The sequence below is a fragment of the Staurois parvus genome, unplaced genomic scaffold (genome assembly GCF_062004578.1).
Source record: "Staurois parvus isolate SC_StPar_1 unplaced genomic scaffold, SC_StPar_1.0 ptg000020l, whole genome shotgun sequence".
In the NCBI taxonomy this organism is placed as follows: Eukaryota; Metazoa; Chordata; class Amphibia; order Anura; family Ranidae; genus Staurois; species Staurois parvus.
This window is the reverse complement of record NW_028317816.1, coordinates 1,006,045-1,023,292: the sequence shown is the minus strand read 5'-3', so window position 1 is coordinate 1,023,292 and position 17,248 is coordinate 1,006,045. Positions and strand designations below refer to the sequence as shown.

General features: G+C 41.0%; 1 protein-coding gene across 2 annotated transcripts in view; it reads left to right on the top strand.

Annotated features, from left to right (window-relative positions):
- The window catches only part of AOAH (acyloxyacyl hydrolase), a 202,443-nt gene that overhangs the window by 137,017 nt on the left and 48,178 nt on the right, over positions 1 to 17,248 (top strand). For both annotated transcript variants that reach the window (XM_089687015.1, XM_089687006.1), the window contains exon 12: positions 12,093 to 12,184. In XM_089687015.1, the coding sequence (XP_089543141.1) occupies positions 12,093 to 12,184 (92 nt within the window). The remainder of the gene's footprint in view (positions 1 to 12,092; positions 12,185 to 17,248) is intronic.

The following is a 17,248-nucleotide window of genomic DNA, read 5'->3' as shown; positions in this document are numbered from 1 at the left end:
ACGTCATCCCGTTGTCATGTACTAAGTGGAGAGGTATACCAATATGTGAGGCAAGGCTTGCGCTGTAAACCATCAGTAGTGGCAGAACTGATGCTATATGAGTGAGCATTTATGTGGTTTTAAGAAACTTATTAAATTGAGGGTTTGACACCATGCAAGATTTTCTTTTTCTTGGTGGTATCTGAGCCTGAGAGAGGAGTCTGTTTGGAGGAGAGTGAGCCACTGTTCAGGGACCCACCTCCCTTAAAAGGGAAAGATGCTGCATGACCCATATTGTGATAAAGGGTCATGGTGCTCCAGTGAGTGGTTTGTGTTAAAGGTGGTGGCACATGGATGATCTGTCTTCACAGAAGAATACAATCGGAGTACAGAGCACTATATGCTTTGATGGAGATTTAATGGACATTTCATGATTAACAAGTGCATAAGATATTGGAAGCATATACTGATTCATACATTTTTTAGTTTGTGGTTTTATTCTACTAGTATAAGATTACAGGGGAAGCTTGATCTTTTACCTAGCACAGCTATATTTGAGTTACACTCTATGAAATCAGAGTTCTCACCCTAAAACAGGAATTATTTTAAGACTACTCCACCACCTTTCCCTATCCCCACAACATGGTGGGAGGTGTGTAGTCCACAGAGAGCTGAATACAATGCTAACTGATAACAGTCAGTAGTGCCAAGGAGCACAGGAAGTGATCAATTCAAGTTTTATGGCAAATATTGGGTTATAACAAAACACTTTTCAATTGTGTATTTAATAAACCAAAAGGGTTTACAAAAACTTTAAATGTAAAATCAGTTTACACCATTTAAAAGGAAATTCTGTTATACCTATATAGCACTACCCATCCCCTCTACCTGCAGGTGAACCCCTCTTTATCTGGGCCCCCTCACAGGCTCCTGCCTCCAGTCTCACATCCTCTCTCTCTCTCTAACCACCACTCTCCTGCTGCTTAGCAGGCTCAGTTACTCTTAAAGGTTGTCCTGGCCCCTTACCATGCCTTCTGTTGGGGATTAGCCAGGATCCTCCAAGAGTAAAAACCGGCCACTCCTCAAATCCGCCAACTGTTTCTAGACCTTTCTCCAAAGTTCTAGAGCAGGGGGAAATTACTCCCAGGCTGCTACTCAGTCCTAGCTAACAATTGGGCTATTACTCCCAGGCTGCTACTCAGTCCTAGCTAACAATTGGAGCCTAGCCCCCTAGCCTAACTAGGAGGGTGCTACACCTAAAAGTAGGAAGCTTATGCAACAAAATCAACACACAGTAGTTACATTGATCTAAATTATGCCTATGATAGGAATCTTCTGTACTGACAGTAAATATTGAGAGATGAATTCCCTATATAGATATTTTTGCATAGTTATTTTGGTCCAGCATGGGTATTCCATATCTGGTGAGTCCCTGTGGAAACAGAGAATCACTGTAGTAGCTTCAGCAACTTCAATCACTGTAGTAGCTTCAGCTACTTCAGTGATCTTTACTGTCTTCCAGGTCCCATGCCAAGCAGTTGCCCTGCTGCATAATGAACACAGGGGGCTGCTCATTGGCACAGGCACCATTCAGAAAACATCTTACATTTTCCTCAGTGAATGCAAAGTGTTCTTTGATTGGATAAGGTGGAAAGGCAGAGAGCTGATGTCATCCCCACCTTGTCTAATCAGAGAACACCTCACTGATAACAACCTCCTTGATCCACTACAGTCTGGCTTCCGTCCCCTACACTCCACCGAAACCACCCTACTTAAAATCACTAACGACCTGCTAACCGCCAAAGCTAATGGCCACTACTCTATCCTCCTGCTCCTCGACCTCTCCGCGGCCTTCGACACTGTCGACCACCCCCTCCTCCTTACTAAACTGCACTCCTTCGGCATCAGGGACGCTGCTCTCTCCTGGTTCTCTTCCTACCTATCCCAACACTCCTTCAGCGTTACCTATAACACTGCCACCTCCCCCTCACTCCCCCTCTCTGTTGGTGTCCCCCAAGGCTCTGTCCTCGGACCCCTCCTCTTCTCCATCTACACCTCCTCCCTTGGCAAACTGATACACTCTCACGGCTTCAACTATCACCTCTATGCCGATGACACACAAATTTACCTCTCCATCCCTCAACTCACCCCCTCACTCTCCACCCGCATCGCCCACCTCCTGAACGACATATCAAACTGGATGTCGCTCCATTACCTCAATTTAAGCCTGTCCAAAACCGAGCTCCTAGTCTTCCCCCCAGCCCGCGCCCCCCCATCTTCTCCATCACGACTAGCAACGCCACCATCAATCCCACCCACACGCCAAAGTCATGGGTGTCACCCTGGACTCAAACCTCTCCTTCCAACCTCATGTCCAATCACTATCAAAGTCATGCAGGCTCCACCTCAGCAACATCTCCAAGATACGTACATTCCTCACCCCAGACACTACTAAACAACTCGTATACTCCCTCATTATCCCACACCTGGGCTACTGCAACTCCCTTCTCACTGGCCTACCCAAACAACTGCTATCCCCACTCCAGTCTATCCTGAACTCAGCGGCTAGACTCATCCACCTCACCAACCGCTCCACATCTGCCACCCCCCTCTGCCAATCCCTTCACTGGCTCCCGATAGCTCAACGCATTAAATTCAAACTTCTAATTCTGACATACAAAGCCATTCACAACGCTGCCCCAAACTACCTAACTGACCTGATACCCAAATACCACCCCACCCGTGCCCTTCGCTCCTCACAGGACCTCCTACTCTCCAGCTCCCTGGTCTCCTCCTCCCACGCTCGACTGCAGGACTTCTTCAGGATCTCCCCCATCCTCTGGAACTCCCTACCCCAATCCATCAGACTGTCACCTACCCTCCTCACCTTCAGGCGCACCCTGAAAACCCATCTCTTCAGGGAAGCCTACCCCACCCTCACCTAACAACCGACCTCCTCCACTCCTCCTACCACTCCATCCCCCACAGCCACTTCCTCCTGTACCACTATCCCCTCCCTCCTACATTGTAAGCTCATAAGAGCAGGGCCCTCGAACCCCTTGTGTATTGTATTGTACTATTTTGTCTTATGTTCTGTCCCCCCCGTATTGTACAGCGCTGAGCAAACCCTTTGGCGCTATATAAATACTGTAATAATAATAATAATATTCATTGAGAAAACTACAAAGCCTTCTTTGAAATGATGCCAGTGCCATGTGAGCACTCCCCTGTGTTCCCTATGCAGCAGGGCACCTGTTTGGCACAGCACCCAGAAGATAGCGAGGATCACTGAAGTAGTAGAGGATATGAAAGCAGTTCTTCGCTTCCACAGGGATCAGCCAGGTATGGCATATGCATACTTACATTAGTCCAAGGCAGACTAGTGTAACTATGCAAAAATATCCATACCAGGAATTCAGCTTCAATCAGTTTAAATTCATCTGTTTTGATCAAAAAAAAAAAAAAACTTTTATCAGAAAAATCTATTCTTATCCGTGTTAATGGCTTTTTATTCAAGATGATTTAAATGTAAAGCTTCCTGTTTATTGTGTAAACATTTTTGTGTAAAAACAGTTTATTTATTTCACATTGGGCTGTTTCCCTGTAATTTTAACATTTGTTCTAAAAATACCAATATTGGTGCAGCATTAATCCATCCTGTATTTGTTTTCCTCAGAGATTGATCTTTTCCCTTTTATCTAAAGCACCATGTGCGCATAGCATGAGGAATATAGAAAGTACGTCTAGCCTCCATAGCTCACACATAATCCATTGAGTGATTGTTCTCCTTGCCTGTGGATATCGATCTGCCTTTGTTAAATGAATCTTTTGTCAGTGTTCCTTCGCTATATATTTTGTGGATTAGGGTTTTTGCAGAGCTTGGAAAAACATTCAAATGCGCTGCTTTAAACATTCAAACTCAAACACTGATATATCTTCTTGTAAGCCCACACATAAAATAATGCATCAAAAAAGCCAATTTTTGTGTAATGAAGGACTGTGTTATTCACACGTTAGCCATCTGTCAGGAGATGTAAAGAATGCTTGTCGAAGGCGCTGTTACTTTTTTTGGCTGAAGATCTAAATCCCTAAACGTGGTACCCAAGTCTTAGAAAAAAATACAAGTTTATCTCATTTAAAGTTAGACTATAGGCAAAACTTTTTTTCATTTTGGATAGAGTAAGGGAGGGTTATAACCACTGTCAGATTTTTTTTCACCATATACAGTCACATTACGGAGATTTCCCTTTACCTCCTGTCTCATAGCAAAACAAAATGGGAGAAGAAATCTGTGAAAATTGAGGGAATTTCTTGGGGCCCCCAGGTCACCAGAACTAGTGTCCCCATTGGAAGATTTCCATTCTATTACTTTTCTGGGGACTACCCATAATTTGGGATTTTGTTTCACTTTTAGTTTCAGTGATAATTATAAACAGGACAAATAGAGAAGTGAATCTCCCTAAAGGGGGCACAGACAGCAACAAATACTGACAACAAATACCGGCAACTAAACCCTTTCAAATCCCTCATCACTCAATTTTTAAAAGTTTTGCTTTTAGTTAGGAGAAACTACCAGTTCAATTACAGCGAAATATTGCTGCATGTGCGGTAACCTTTAGTATTAAGCATTCTATGTATATTATTTTCAAGAAAGAATACTGTCACAGTAATTTTTTAAATACACTATATTGCCAAAAGTATTGGGACACCCCTTCAAATCATTAGATTCAGGTGTTCCAATTACCTCCATGATCACAGGTGTATAAAATCAAGCACCTAGGCATGTGTCTGGACCCAGACGTGTCTGCATTTGGCAGTTGCCAGGAGAACAGTACTTGCCTGACTGCATTGTGCCAAGTGTAAAGTTGGTGATGGTTGGAATTACGGAGTGTGGTTGTTTTTCAGGGATTGGCCTTGGCCCCTTAGTTCCAGTGAAGGGAACTCTTAAGGCATCAGCATACCAAGACATTTTGGATAATTTCATGCTCCCAACTTTGTGAGAACAGTTTGGGGATGGCCCCTTCCTGTTCCAACATGACTGTGCACCAGTGCACAAAGCAAGGTCCATAAAGACATGGATGAGCAAGTTTGGGGTTTAGGAACTTGATTGGCCTGCACAGAGTCCTGACCTCAACCCGATAGAACACCTGTGGGATGCATTAGAGTGGAGACTGTGAGCCAGGCCTTCTCGTCCTACATCAGTGCCTGACCTCACAAATGCGCTTCTGGAAGAATTGTCAAACATTCCCATAGACACACTCCTAAACCTTGTGGACAGCCTTCCTAGAAGAGTTGAAGCTGTCATAGCTGCAAAGGGTGGGCCAGCTCAATATTGAACCATATCGACTAAGACTGGGATGCCATTAAAGTTCATGTGTGTGTAAAGGCAGGCATCCCAATACTTTTGGCAATATAGCATATGTGTAATCAGTTTCCAATCTTATATGAAGACATTTAAAACTATTCAATAAATCTCAGCCAAACATTTAAAGAAGAATTCCAGGAAACAATAAGCATTTAAAATCTGCTGACATACAAGGAGTTACGTGCAAGGAGGGGTATGCCACCTCCTGGATCCCTCTTTTTAGGTTCAATCTTATTTTATTCAGATTTTTGCACACAAAGTTTAACAGATAGAAGGAATACAGAGATATTAGGAATTCTTTCAATACTGTTGAAGCATATACACGGAAGTACTAGGTGAGACCAGTCAGCTGACAGGATTGCTGGATGGGAACAAGGTCATAATTCAACCACTGTGGTTGGTATCCCAAACTGGAAAATAAGATGGCAGAAAAAGAAGGTGGGGAAGTGTAGTGGCAGCACTTTTGAAGGCTGGCAGATGTGTATGCATGTCTGCTTGGGAAGAAATCTCCCAATCTATGGCCAGTCTATAAAAAACAAGTCACATTTGACATTTCAAAGTCATTCTAATCTCTACTGTTAAATTGTTTTATTAATAAAGCATATATTTTGTTACTTGATTTATTAACATGTATTATTTTTCTATCAGACCTGAAGGTCTCTGCAATAACTGTCTTACCTTCTTCCTGAGTTCAGTGCTGATAACAGACCCTCTTATAAAAGCCATATTAAACATGTGTTGCTAGGATTACTGTACATAAAAGAAACATTAAAACACTGTTAAATAATATGTTTACCTACCCTCAGCAGCCTGAAAAGAGTGTGAGTTTTCAACACTGAGTTTTTTTTATTTGAGGTACTTATATAGTGCCATCAATTTACGCAGCTCTGTACATATATATTGTACATTCACATCAGTCCCTAACCCTCAAGGGGTGTACAATCTAAGGTCCCTAACTTACATTCATACACATACTAGGGCCAATTTAGACAGGAGCCAATTAACCTACCAGCATGTCTTTTGAGTGTGGGAGAAAACCAGAGTACCCAGAGGAAACCCACGCAAGCACAAGGAGAACATGCAAACTTCAGGCAGGTGGTGTTATGGTTGAGATTTGAACCAACGCTCCTAGTACTGCCAGGCAAGTGTGCTAACCATTTAGCCACTGTGTTCAAGCAGAGGATGAAAAAGCCTCTGTGTGGGCCTGAGAGGGAGAAAGTACAAGTAAATAATCAAAATCAAAATATCCCTGAGGCTGTGTTGAGTATCATTTTATTGCAAATTGCCATTCCTGACTGCTTCTTTCCAAGGTCCTGACACAGAGATCCACCCAAAAGGATAACATTTGTATCGATTATGCTTTTTTTTTAAAGAATAAAAGTTTATTATACATTTTCTACGGAATATACATCAGTTATGCCAAAGATTGTGTCTGATATTACCATTGTAAAGGTGGACCTTCATGCAGGTTTTATTAAAGATTTAACCTTGCACATTCTACATACATCACTAAATAGTAAATTTGTGGGTTTGGCCTATTCTTAAGGACATTTCTGCAAGCTAGCTGGTGAATTGCTTCAGAAGGAATATAACGAGCAGATTCTGAACAAAGAAATCACATTGCAAGCATTGAACATATGATTAATAAATTGTATAATATATATATATATATTATATTTATACATATAATTAAGAACACTGTTACACACAAAACAAGCAACTGCGGAATAAAAAAGTCACAGTTAGTGATAAGTGAGCTCCTTTACCCAAACCTCAAGTTACAGCAAGTCAGTCTGTACCAACTGGATGTTCACTGCTGATTGATGATTTACAGCAGAAGGTGAATGGAGCCATTAAATCTTTACCAGTCCACATATTTGTCATTTACATTAAAAAGTGTACAGAACCATTTGGGATTTCTGATTTTATTTATTTTGTGACTGTGGGTTGGGATTCTTCAACCCCTGTGCTAATACTGGATAATGGAGTACTATACGTCTTTATTAGAGAAGAAAACGTATGATAAAATATAGTACCATCTATTTAGGTATAAAACATCACAGAGGGCAGGAAACCCTGCTGTTCAAACCTTGTGTGCCTGCTGTACACAGCCATAAGGGGATACATTTTGTCCCCTCTGATCAGTGTGCACCCATGTACTGTAGGTCATGAGATTTTTATGGGTCCAATGGATCTAACGTCCTGTACTTTAATGGATTCTGTATATCAGCCCAGTAATGCAAATCTCAGCCTTGAATCATATTTAATTATATTTATATTGGTGATATCTCATACAGTGATTTACAATACTATAATAACATAATATTATATTTTATGTACTGTATATATATACTGTATATACATATACACAGTATATATATTTATTTAGTGCTACTGTCGTAAGAGCTGTAAAAATACTGTCCATGTCTTTCCTACAAGCTTTGCCAAAACACACAAGCTCATTTACACGTTTCTTCAATGACCAGTCTAGGGGTATTTTTGTTTTTTTTATTTTTGCAGAACTTTGATATGGTTGATGGAATCAGGTGGGGGTACTCCAAAAAGCAAGAACTATGTACAATTCAAGGACTTAGGTATTCTTCAGAACAAGCTATATTAAAGTCCATGCTTGTAGCAAACAGTAGTTAATTGTAAATCTTTTTCTTAGAGCCACAAGAGCAGAGTGCTTTTAAGTAGAAAATGAAATGGACAACGCTTTGCGGGACACCAGCCGGAGTCCCATTTAACTAGACCCATAGCTGACTTTCTTGCACCACAGAAGTGGCAAAGCACAGAGGTCCCCAAGATCTCTTTGAAGCGTCTGTACTCACACAGGGCCCAAGGACAGCTGGTTGCCTCCTTCCAACTTCCAAGCGACACCTTATTCCAATGATACCAGACCAGATCTTCAGCACACAGTCCCTCTCTGTCAGCTCTCTTTAGTTCCAGGGCCTAAGCATCCAGACCCTCAGGTCGCTTACCTGAGGCCTCAAGACAGCAGACATAGCAGAACTGCCTGAAAGGGCAGCGTGCCCCTTCCAGGCTGGACTAATCCTCTCCAGGATAAGACACCGAGCTCAATGCGCTTACTGAATATATACAGTCTCTCAGCATGCCATCAGAGCCTGTCTCTCTGGGATAGGCCAGGGCTGTGTCAATAGTAATGCTGCCATATGCATAGCTCCATACCTATCATCCAAAAACTTCTCAAGCTCTCTGGATGTAGAGGGAGCTATCAGACTGGCAGCAGATGAAAACAATGAGTAGACCTGACTAGCAGAATGCAGCTTCACTGAGTACAGTGACCAAACAATGCTTTTACCTAACAAACAATCACAACCAGGGGCGGACTGACCATTTGGAAACTCGGGCACTGCCCGAGGGCCCAGGGTCAGTAGGGGGCCCCATGAGATGCTCCTGGTACTTTTTTCATAGGCTTTTTTGAGTTTGAGCAAGGACACAGGGGCCCCATGATCCCCTATTGCCCGGGGGCCCCATGAATTGTCAGTCCGCCCCTGATCACAACCACACTAAATACAAGGTGGCAACTAACTTTACCTATCAAAACACATACTATCTAGGAGTGTGATCTAATATATATATATATATATATATATATACACACACTATACTATACTAGCTAACAAACCAAGATAAGGGTTCTTATTTTCACAAATGTGGCAGTTATTTTGAGCTGATTAGAGATAAAAAGTACCGATCCTTATCCTGGTGTTCTGTTATCGACTTTAACAGGATTCTCAGATCATGTGGTTTGTGTCATGTGTAACATATGTGGTTTATCGCCTTAAGTATTATCATGGTGTGTTTTACATCAACTATGTTGCAAATGGTTAGACAATTAGATTCCTTGTATGTGTAGTCAGCATGAAACTTGTACAAGGCTCAAGCCAGACTGTTTTATCTGTTATGAAAGTTATTCTGTATGAAGCAAAACTGTATGTTAAATAAAATAAGTAAAACAATAGACACATCAAAATACAAAAGTAATGTCAAAATTACCTTTAGGAAAATGTTCATTTATTAAAAGCAATACTCAATAGTTTCCCTTTTAAAGATATTTGATAGAGACCTTTAATTGCATACTAATACTATTCTTATATCTAAAATATTAAGTTGTCAGTAACCCTATGATATACTCTGCAATAAAAACGTTTTCATCTTCATTAAGCAACTGAATTTAGCCATAATATTCTTTTAAATACTAAGATATATTTAAAGAGTATATAATTTATTTATTGTTGAAAGGTTTATGTAATTTCCAATGCATCATGAGAATTCAATCAGGAAAACAGAATAAAAAAGTGCCTTACTTTACAGTATGTGCTTTTAAGTTTCATTTAATAGCTTGTACAAACTGTACTGTCTGCACATGCAATATGTCTGATTTCCGCATATTTGACCACTTGGGAATCAAAGATCACTGTAAATAGCATTTACCAACTCTGCAATAGAAAATAATGGCAATACCAATGACAATCCATGGTAAAGAATGTTGAATAGGCAACATGAGAAGATAATCTATTTTATATTGTTTTGCTCACCTTTAAAAGTACTTATAGTCGTTAGATGATTGTTGTCAAATGTTGGCTATTTTGGCATTATTAGGAAAAAAATCTGGATATCTGGGAGATGGATTCAACCCATGATAAATTATGAAGGCAACTCCACTAGAAGGAACGTTGTTGCTTTGATTAATTAATTAATTTGTTTGTTTTGTTAATTTTTTTATTAATCATGTGTTCTATTGTTCAAATATGTAAGCTCATGATCAGCTTTGGTCTTGTGTCTATGGCCATATTTACTCTGAATGCTGTATTGCCAGCACATTCCACTTTGGAATAAATAGACCTTAGATTCAGTACTGTCTGAAGTGAGCCCAAAGTAAATAGATTTTTAGGTGCAAGCAGCACACCATAGTACATAACCAAAGTTACTTAAATTAAGTAGGATTCATTTTGGTTTTAATTATCTTCTATACTATATCTGGTTTCTGTTTTTCTCTATTTTCATATAAAAAGTGTAAGCAAAAATTATAAATGAGCAATTCTATTTGGTTTGGTTCTTTGTACAGGGAGAAGACATTGCCAAGATCAATTAAGCAGAACTCAGTCTAATAAAATGCACTTAGCCAAGACATACAAATAGGGTGTATTTACAAAGTGGTGAATGTGACATTCACCAAACATTCACAAGTGGGTAATAATGCTCTTTAATTTAAAGCACAGGCCGGAAAGATTCACCTTTAGTGATTATTTGGCGAATGACATAAGGAGTCCCTTGGCTGGAATATCAGTCCATAACCAATTTCTTGCACGTGTAATTGGTATTTGATAGCATAAATCGACCCAAAGATCTGTTTCACAATTACTGGTTATATACTATTGCTATGGCTTGTACTGTATTATCCAATATTAATGCCAATAGTAGAGATACAAGTAAACAACTGTGAAGTTACAAGGTGCTGCAGACTGGATTGTCTTCTTTTGAGTATATATTGGAGATTGGGTATTCTCATTAGCCTGCTTTGCACCAATTTGATTAATATAAGGGTGGGTGCTGTCCCAACTGCACACTATTCAATAATATAATAATCTCTTGTGCTCCCTGTTTGTTACTTTATATGCAGATATATGTATTTCATTATACATTGGGAGAAATTTACTAAAACTGGAGCACTCAGAATCTAGTGCAGCTGTGTATGGCAGCCAATCAGCTTCTAACTTCAGCTTGTTCAGTTAAACTTTGGCAATAAAACCTGGAAGCTGATTGGTTTCTATGCAGAGCTGCACCAGATTTTACACGCAACAGTAACTATCTCCCATAGAAACCAAGTGATATTAGTTTGTATTATGACCATTTTACCATCTGCACCCAACGTACTCATGCTAATTTGGCTCCTACACAAAGTTTTCACAAAGTGATGTTTTATATGGATTACCTGAGTACAGTCCTAAACCTTACCCCTTTTCCCGCTACAGCAAACATCCTCAATGTGAAAACAGCAAACTGAAACATGATTGCATGATCACAAAAACAAAAGGCTTTGGATTGTATTTTTTCAAAATGTGTAATTTAATGCATTTCTGGTAAATTCTGAAATCTGCATGATATGAAAAACTCAATATTGAAAAATATTTTAAAAAAATGCTAAAGTATGGGCAAAACCTCTAGCAAAAGAATTAACATCAGAAAATACAGGACATATCTGTGATTCAATCATAAATTTTGCATATGCTTTGTAAACTAAGATTGGTGCAATAAATTACAGCAGACGTCCAGGCAAAAATTGTATTCCACCATGCAGTGCGGCTGTGCCCCCACTGTATGGGTCAACTGCTTTTTTTCTAGGAGTGAACATAAAGCTCATACTAACCTGAGCCTCCGATCCTCCAGAGTCCCATTCTCCCCCACAGTGCAGCGGTGGATTGTGCCTGTCTGTGGAGCATGCTTTGAGTGTGCTGACGTCAGGAACAGTCCATTTACAAGACCGCTGGACCTCGCGGGGCAGGAGCCAAAGAGACCATTGTTGTGTGGGGAGGATCTGCTAGTGAGGTAAGTATATCTCTGCTGTCTTCTCCCCTGGAAAAAACAAGCAGTTAAGCTGTACATTGTAGGCACAGCCCAACTGCACGGGCAAAACACATTATGCCCAGAGTTCTGCTTTAGGACAATGTATTAACAAATGTATTTTATTTTTAATATATATATACATATAATATATTTTTAGGATACCTTTTCAAACATGGCGCTTGCTATCTCCAATGAATTTGACTGGCCCCAATTCTCCATGTGCACTGGATTTCAGAATTCCACAATTGGGTAAGACAATTACATCTAACAAACAACATTTTAAAGCCTGGTACACACGATGAGAATATTGGAGGAATGATCGTCCTTTTTGTTTTTGCATGCTAGTCTCATATCGCAAATGAATAAGGTACTAGAACTACAAAAATTCTCATAAGACAGAATACAATTTCCCATGATGATATAATTTATTGTATTGTAATGTATGATTTAGTTTCCAAACATGAAAAGTCTTGGTCGCTCGACTTTTTTATGGACGAATACTGTACTGATTAAACAAAAATCATTCGTTCTGTTATCTTACGAGAAAAATGTTCTTGCTTGTCCCTTCGGATATTTTCGCATGAACTGTCATGATCAGCTCTCGAAAGCTGTGTACTAACAATCAAATTATGGGACAATCGCTCCAAAAGCAGTATTTTTCGTCTGATTTTCTCATTGTATATACTAGGTTTGAAACATCGTGTTGTAATAGCACAACTTTGTGAGAATGTATTACTCCAATCATTCTTTCTCCATAAACCTTTAAACACAGGGCAGTAAAAGACCTCCAAATAGTTTAAATACATTGCTACCGAACAACATTTGTTTAACCTGTGCTGTATGTAATACATATCACATTAAATAACCTCTACACAGAAACTGAAATATCAAATAACTTCACTGGCTTTTCAAATAAAGAAGAGGTTGGGATCAGTGATTTGGGTACCAAGTCATAACTGCAGGGACTCTGTGTACTTAATATACATCAGTACTGAAAATGCAATGCCTTAGGCATCAGGAGAGTGAAGGAAGCATTAAAGAAGCGCACAGAATTTAGGCGTTTGTTGGGAGGTAGGGAGTGAAGTAACAGTTCTTTTTTTCATTTAGCATTCTAAGATAAATTATATAACACTTTCTTACAGGAGCCACATGGAACCCATCTGCAGGCCTGTCAACACTTTCTCATGGATATGCCTTATGAATATGTATAGTAGCTTTTAGTTTTATAATGGGATTTTAAGAGATAGTTTCTTGTATAACTCATTCATTAAAATATTTTGGAAGCATTTACTAAAATAGAGAAAGTGCTATTAATTCAAGCAAGGGCCTTAAATTTAAATCTGGGTTCCCTACTTAGTGCTATTGGTATCTGCAATCTCCTCCATAACATCAGTGACATGCGGTAGTGGAAAAAATAATAACTCCGTACTGAGCAATAAACACATTGCTTCAATGCAGAACTACTGTATAGTGATCACAATAAACTCAGCTACACTAAGACATGAGGTTAGATAAGGTCAACTCAATGACTTTTGTACAGTACCCCAATAGAATGTAGAAATCTCTTTCTATTGCTGCCATTCTTGTCACTATGCTGTTGGGTTGTTACTAGTTTCCCTATGCATAGAGACGATACACGGAGGCTTATGGTGTGTTTACAAAGAGTCTCAGCTATGTAATGACTATATTACTTTACAATCACCAGTAAAGTCTTGAAAAATAACAGCAGGGATCTGAAATTCTGAATCTAATAATGGCTTTGGAGCAATACAGACAATTCCTAAAGCTGACAATATTATACTGTGTGGCTATGACATCTATGACCTAAGCCTCAATTCATATTTCCCATAACAATCCTTATTTTTAACAATGACAGCCAAGAAAGAAAAACCATGATCTTTATGGCAAATAACATATGTATTATATATTAATGAATTGAGTCAGCAACCATAGAATTGCAGTATTTTGAAGGTAGGATACATTCCTGTCATTCTTGTTAGGCTTAAAATTGACAGTTTTAATAGGTGATGTAAATATACAAATGTTATATATATATATATATAGGACTGTAAACACAGTACAAGAGATGACTAAAGACTGCAGACACAGAACAGGAGATGACCAGAGACTGCGGACATAGTACAGGAGATGACCAGAGACTGCGGACACAATACAGGAGATGACCGGAGACTGCAGACATAGTACAGGAGATGACCGGAGACTGCATACATACTGCAGATGACCGGAGACTGCATACATACTGCAGATGACCGGAGACTGCATACATACTGCAGATGACCGGAGACTGCATACATACTGCAGATGACCAGAGACTGTGGACACAGTACAGGAGATGACCAAGGACTGCAAACACAGTACAGGAGATGACCAGAGACTGCGGACACAGTACAGGAGATGACCAGAGACTGCGGACACAGTACAGGAGATGACCAGAGACTGCGGACACAGTACAGGAGATGACCAGAGACTGCGGACACAGTACAGGAGATGACCAGAGACTGCGGACACAATACAGGAGATGACCGGAGACTGCGTACACAGTACAGGGATGACCAGAGACAGCGGACATAGTACAGGGGATGACCAGAGACTGTGGACACAGTACAGGAGATGACCGGAGACTGCGTACATACTGCAGATGACCAAAGACTGCGGACACAATACAGGAGATGACCAGAGACTGCGGACACAGTACAGGAGACGACCAGGGACTGCGAACACAGTACAAGAGATGACTAGAGACTGCGGACACAGTACAGGAGATGACCAGAGACTGCGGACACAGTACAGGAGATGACCAGAGACTGCGGACACAGTACAGGAGATGACCAGAGACTGCGGACACAATACAGGAGATGACCGGAGACTGCGTACATACTGCAGATGACCAAAGACTGCAGACACAATACAGGAGATGACCAGAGACTGCGGACACAGTACAGGAGACGACCAGGGACTGCGCACACAGTACAAGAGATGACTAGAGACTGCGGACACAGTACAGGAGACGACCAGGGACTGCGCACACAGTACAAGAGATGACTAGAGACTGCGGACACAGTACAGGAGATGACCAGGGACTGCGGACATAGTACAGGAGATGACCAGAGACTGCGGACACAGTACAGGAGATGACCAAAGACTGCGGACACAGTGCAGGAGATGACCAGAGACTGCAGACACAGCACAGGAGATGACCAGAGACTGCGGACACAGTGCAGGAGATGATCAGAGACTGCGGACACCGTACAGGAGATGACCAGAGACTGCGGACACAGTACAGGGAATGACCAGAGACTGCGGACACAGTACAGGAGACGACCAGGGACTGCGAACACAGTACAAGAGATGACTAGAGACTGCGGACACAGTACAGGAGATGACCAGGGACTGCGGACACAGTACAGGAGATGACCAGAGACTGCGGACACAGTACAGGGATGACCAGGGACTGCGGACATAGTACAGGAGATGACCAGAGACAGCGGACATAGTACAGGAGATGACCAGAGACTGCGGACACAGTGCAGGAGATGACCAGAGACTGCGTACATACTGCAGATGGCCAAAGACTGCGGACACAGTACAGGGGATGACCAGAGACTGCGGACCTTTGGGGAGGAGGGGGGAGCGGGTACCTGAATTTGACAAGTACACGCTCCCACTTCCTCCCTCTTCGTCTTCTGGGACACGTGACAGGTCCCAGAAGACTGCTGGACCATTCACAAAGCGCAGCTCTTCTCGCGCATACGCAGTAGGCACCTGTCTGTGAAGCCGCAAGCTGTCACAGCTGGGTGCCCACACTAAAGATGCCCATGCCGGGAGAGAAGATCGTGAGGACACCGCTGGACCAAGGAACAGGAAAAGTTCTGCTGCAGAGAACAGCCGAGCAGCTGGCCCGGTATTCTGACATGGCGGTGGTGGGAATACCAGGCCGGCTGCTCCATATTTGCTCCATAAGACGCACAGACATTGGAGCGAAAAATACTGTGTGTGTATATATATACATACATACACTTGACACCAAATCACATACATGTACGTCATTTGGCGTTAAGTGGTTATTCCTTTTTTTTAGTGCGGACAGTCATCTCTCTTGTAATAGCAATCCGAACTGCTAACTAGATGCTGGATCACTATTACAAGCAGCAGAAGGGGACATCCCCCCACCCACCACCTTCCGTGGCTTTAACGGGCTGTCCCGTCCCATCTGGACAGTCGATCAAGCAGCCGGCACTTCCACTGGCTGATCATGGAGCTGAACAAAGAGCAGAACCGCTCTGTTTGGCACTATGAAATAGGGGACCGAAAGCGATGACCTTACATCACTTCTCATTTACCCAGATATAAACAGTACCATTGTTAAAAAAGAAAAGTATTTGATCACACCGATCGTGGTGTGATTAAATGCTTTTAAGGGCAGAGGAGGGATTTGGGAACTTAGGGACTCCGTGTGGCAGGCGCAGCACCCTTTGGTGCCTAGTGCACTGTGGCATTAGGAAAATTATGCAATTGCTGTTTCTTTGTTTGATTAGACTGACTTTACTCTGTAATTCCTCCAATGCTGCTCTATGGATGCAGTAGGTTTAAAGAGCACACCGAATACTTTAGTTAACTTCTTTAACCACTTCCAGACCGGACACTTTTACCCCCTTCCTGACCAGGCTAATTTTCAGCTTTCAGTGCTCTCACATTGTGAATGCCAGTTACTCAGGCATACGACACTGTATCCAAATGAAATTTTTATCATTTTTTTCACACAAATAGAGCTTTCATTTGGTGGTATTTAATCACCACTGGGGGTTTTATTTTTTTCTAGAAAAGTGGAAAAAGACTGAAAATTTTGAAAATAAACATGTTTTTCTTCGTTTTTGTTACTAGATTTTGCAAATAAATATACTTTCTTCATTAATTTAGGCCAAAATCCATTGTGCTACCTTTGTTTGGTAGAAATAACCCAAATCAGTTTGTATTATTTAGTCTGTATTAAAGTTATAGAGTCCACAGACCACAGTATATATATTTGATATATTTGAAAATTTATCAATCCTGATGTACTGACTACCTGTATAGTTTCTCAGGGCCCTAAAATGCCAGGACAATACAAATACCCCCCAAATGACCCCTTTTTGGAAAGTAGACAGTCTGAGGTATTTAATGAAAGGCAAGGAGAGTTTTTTGAAGTTGTAATTTTTTGCAAATTTTTAAGGGGAAATGATGAAAGTAAATAATTTTAATTTTTTTTTCACAAAGATATCATTTTAACAAGTTCTTTCTCTCACACGGCATAGG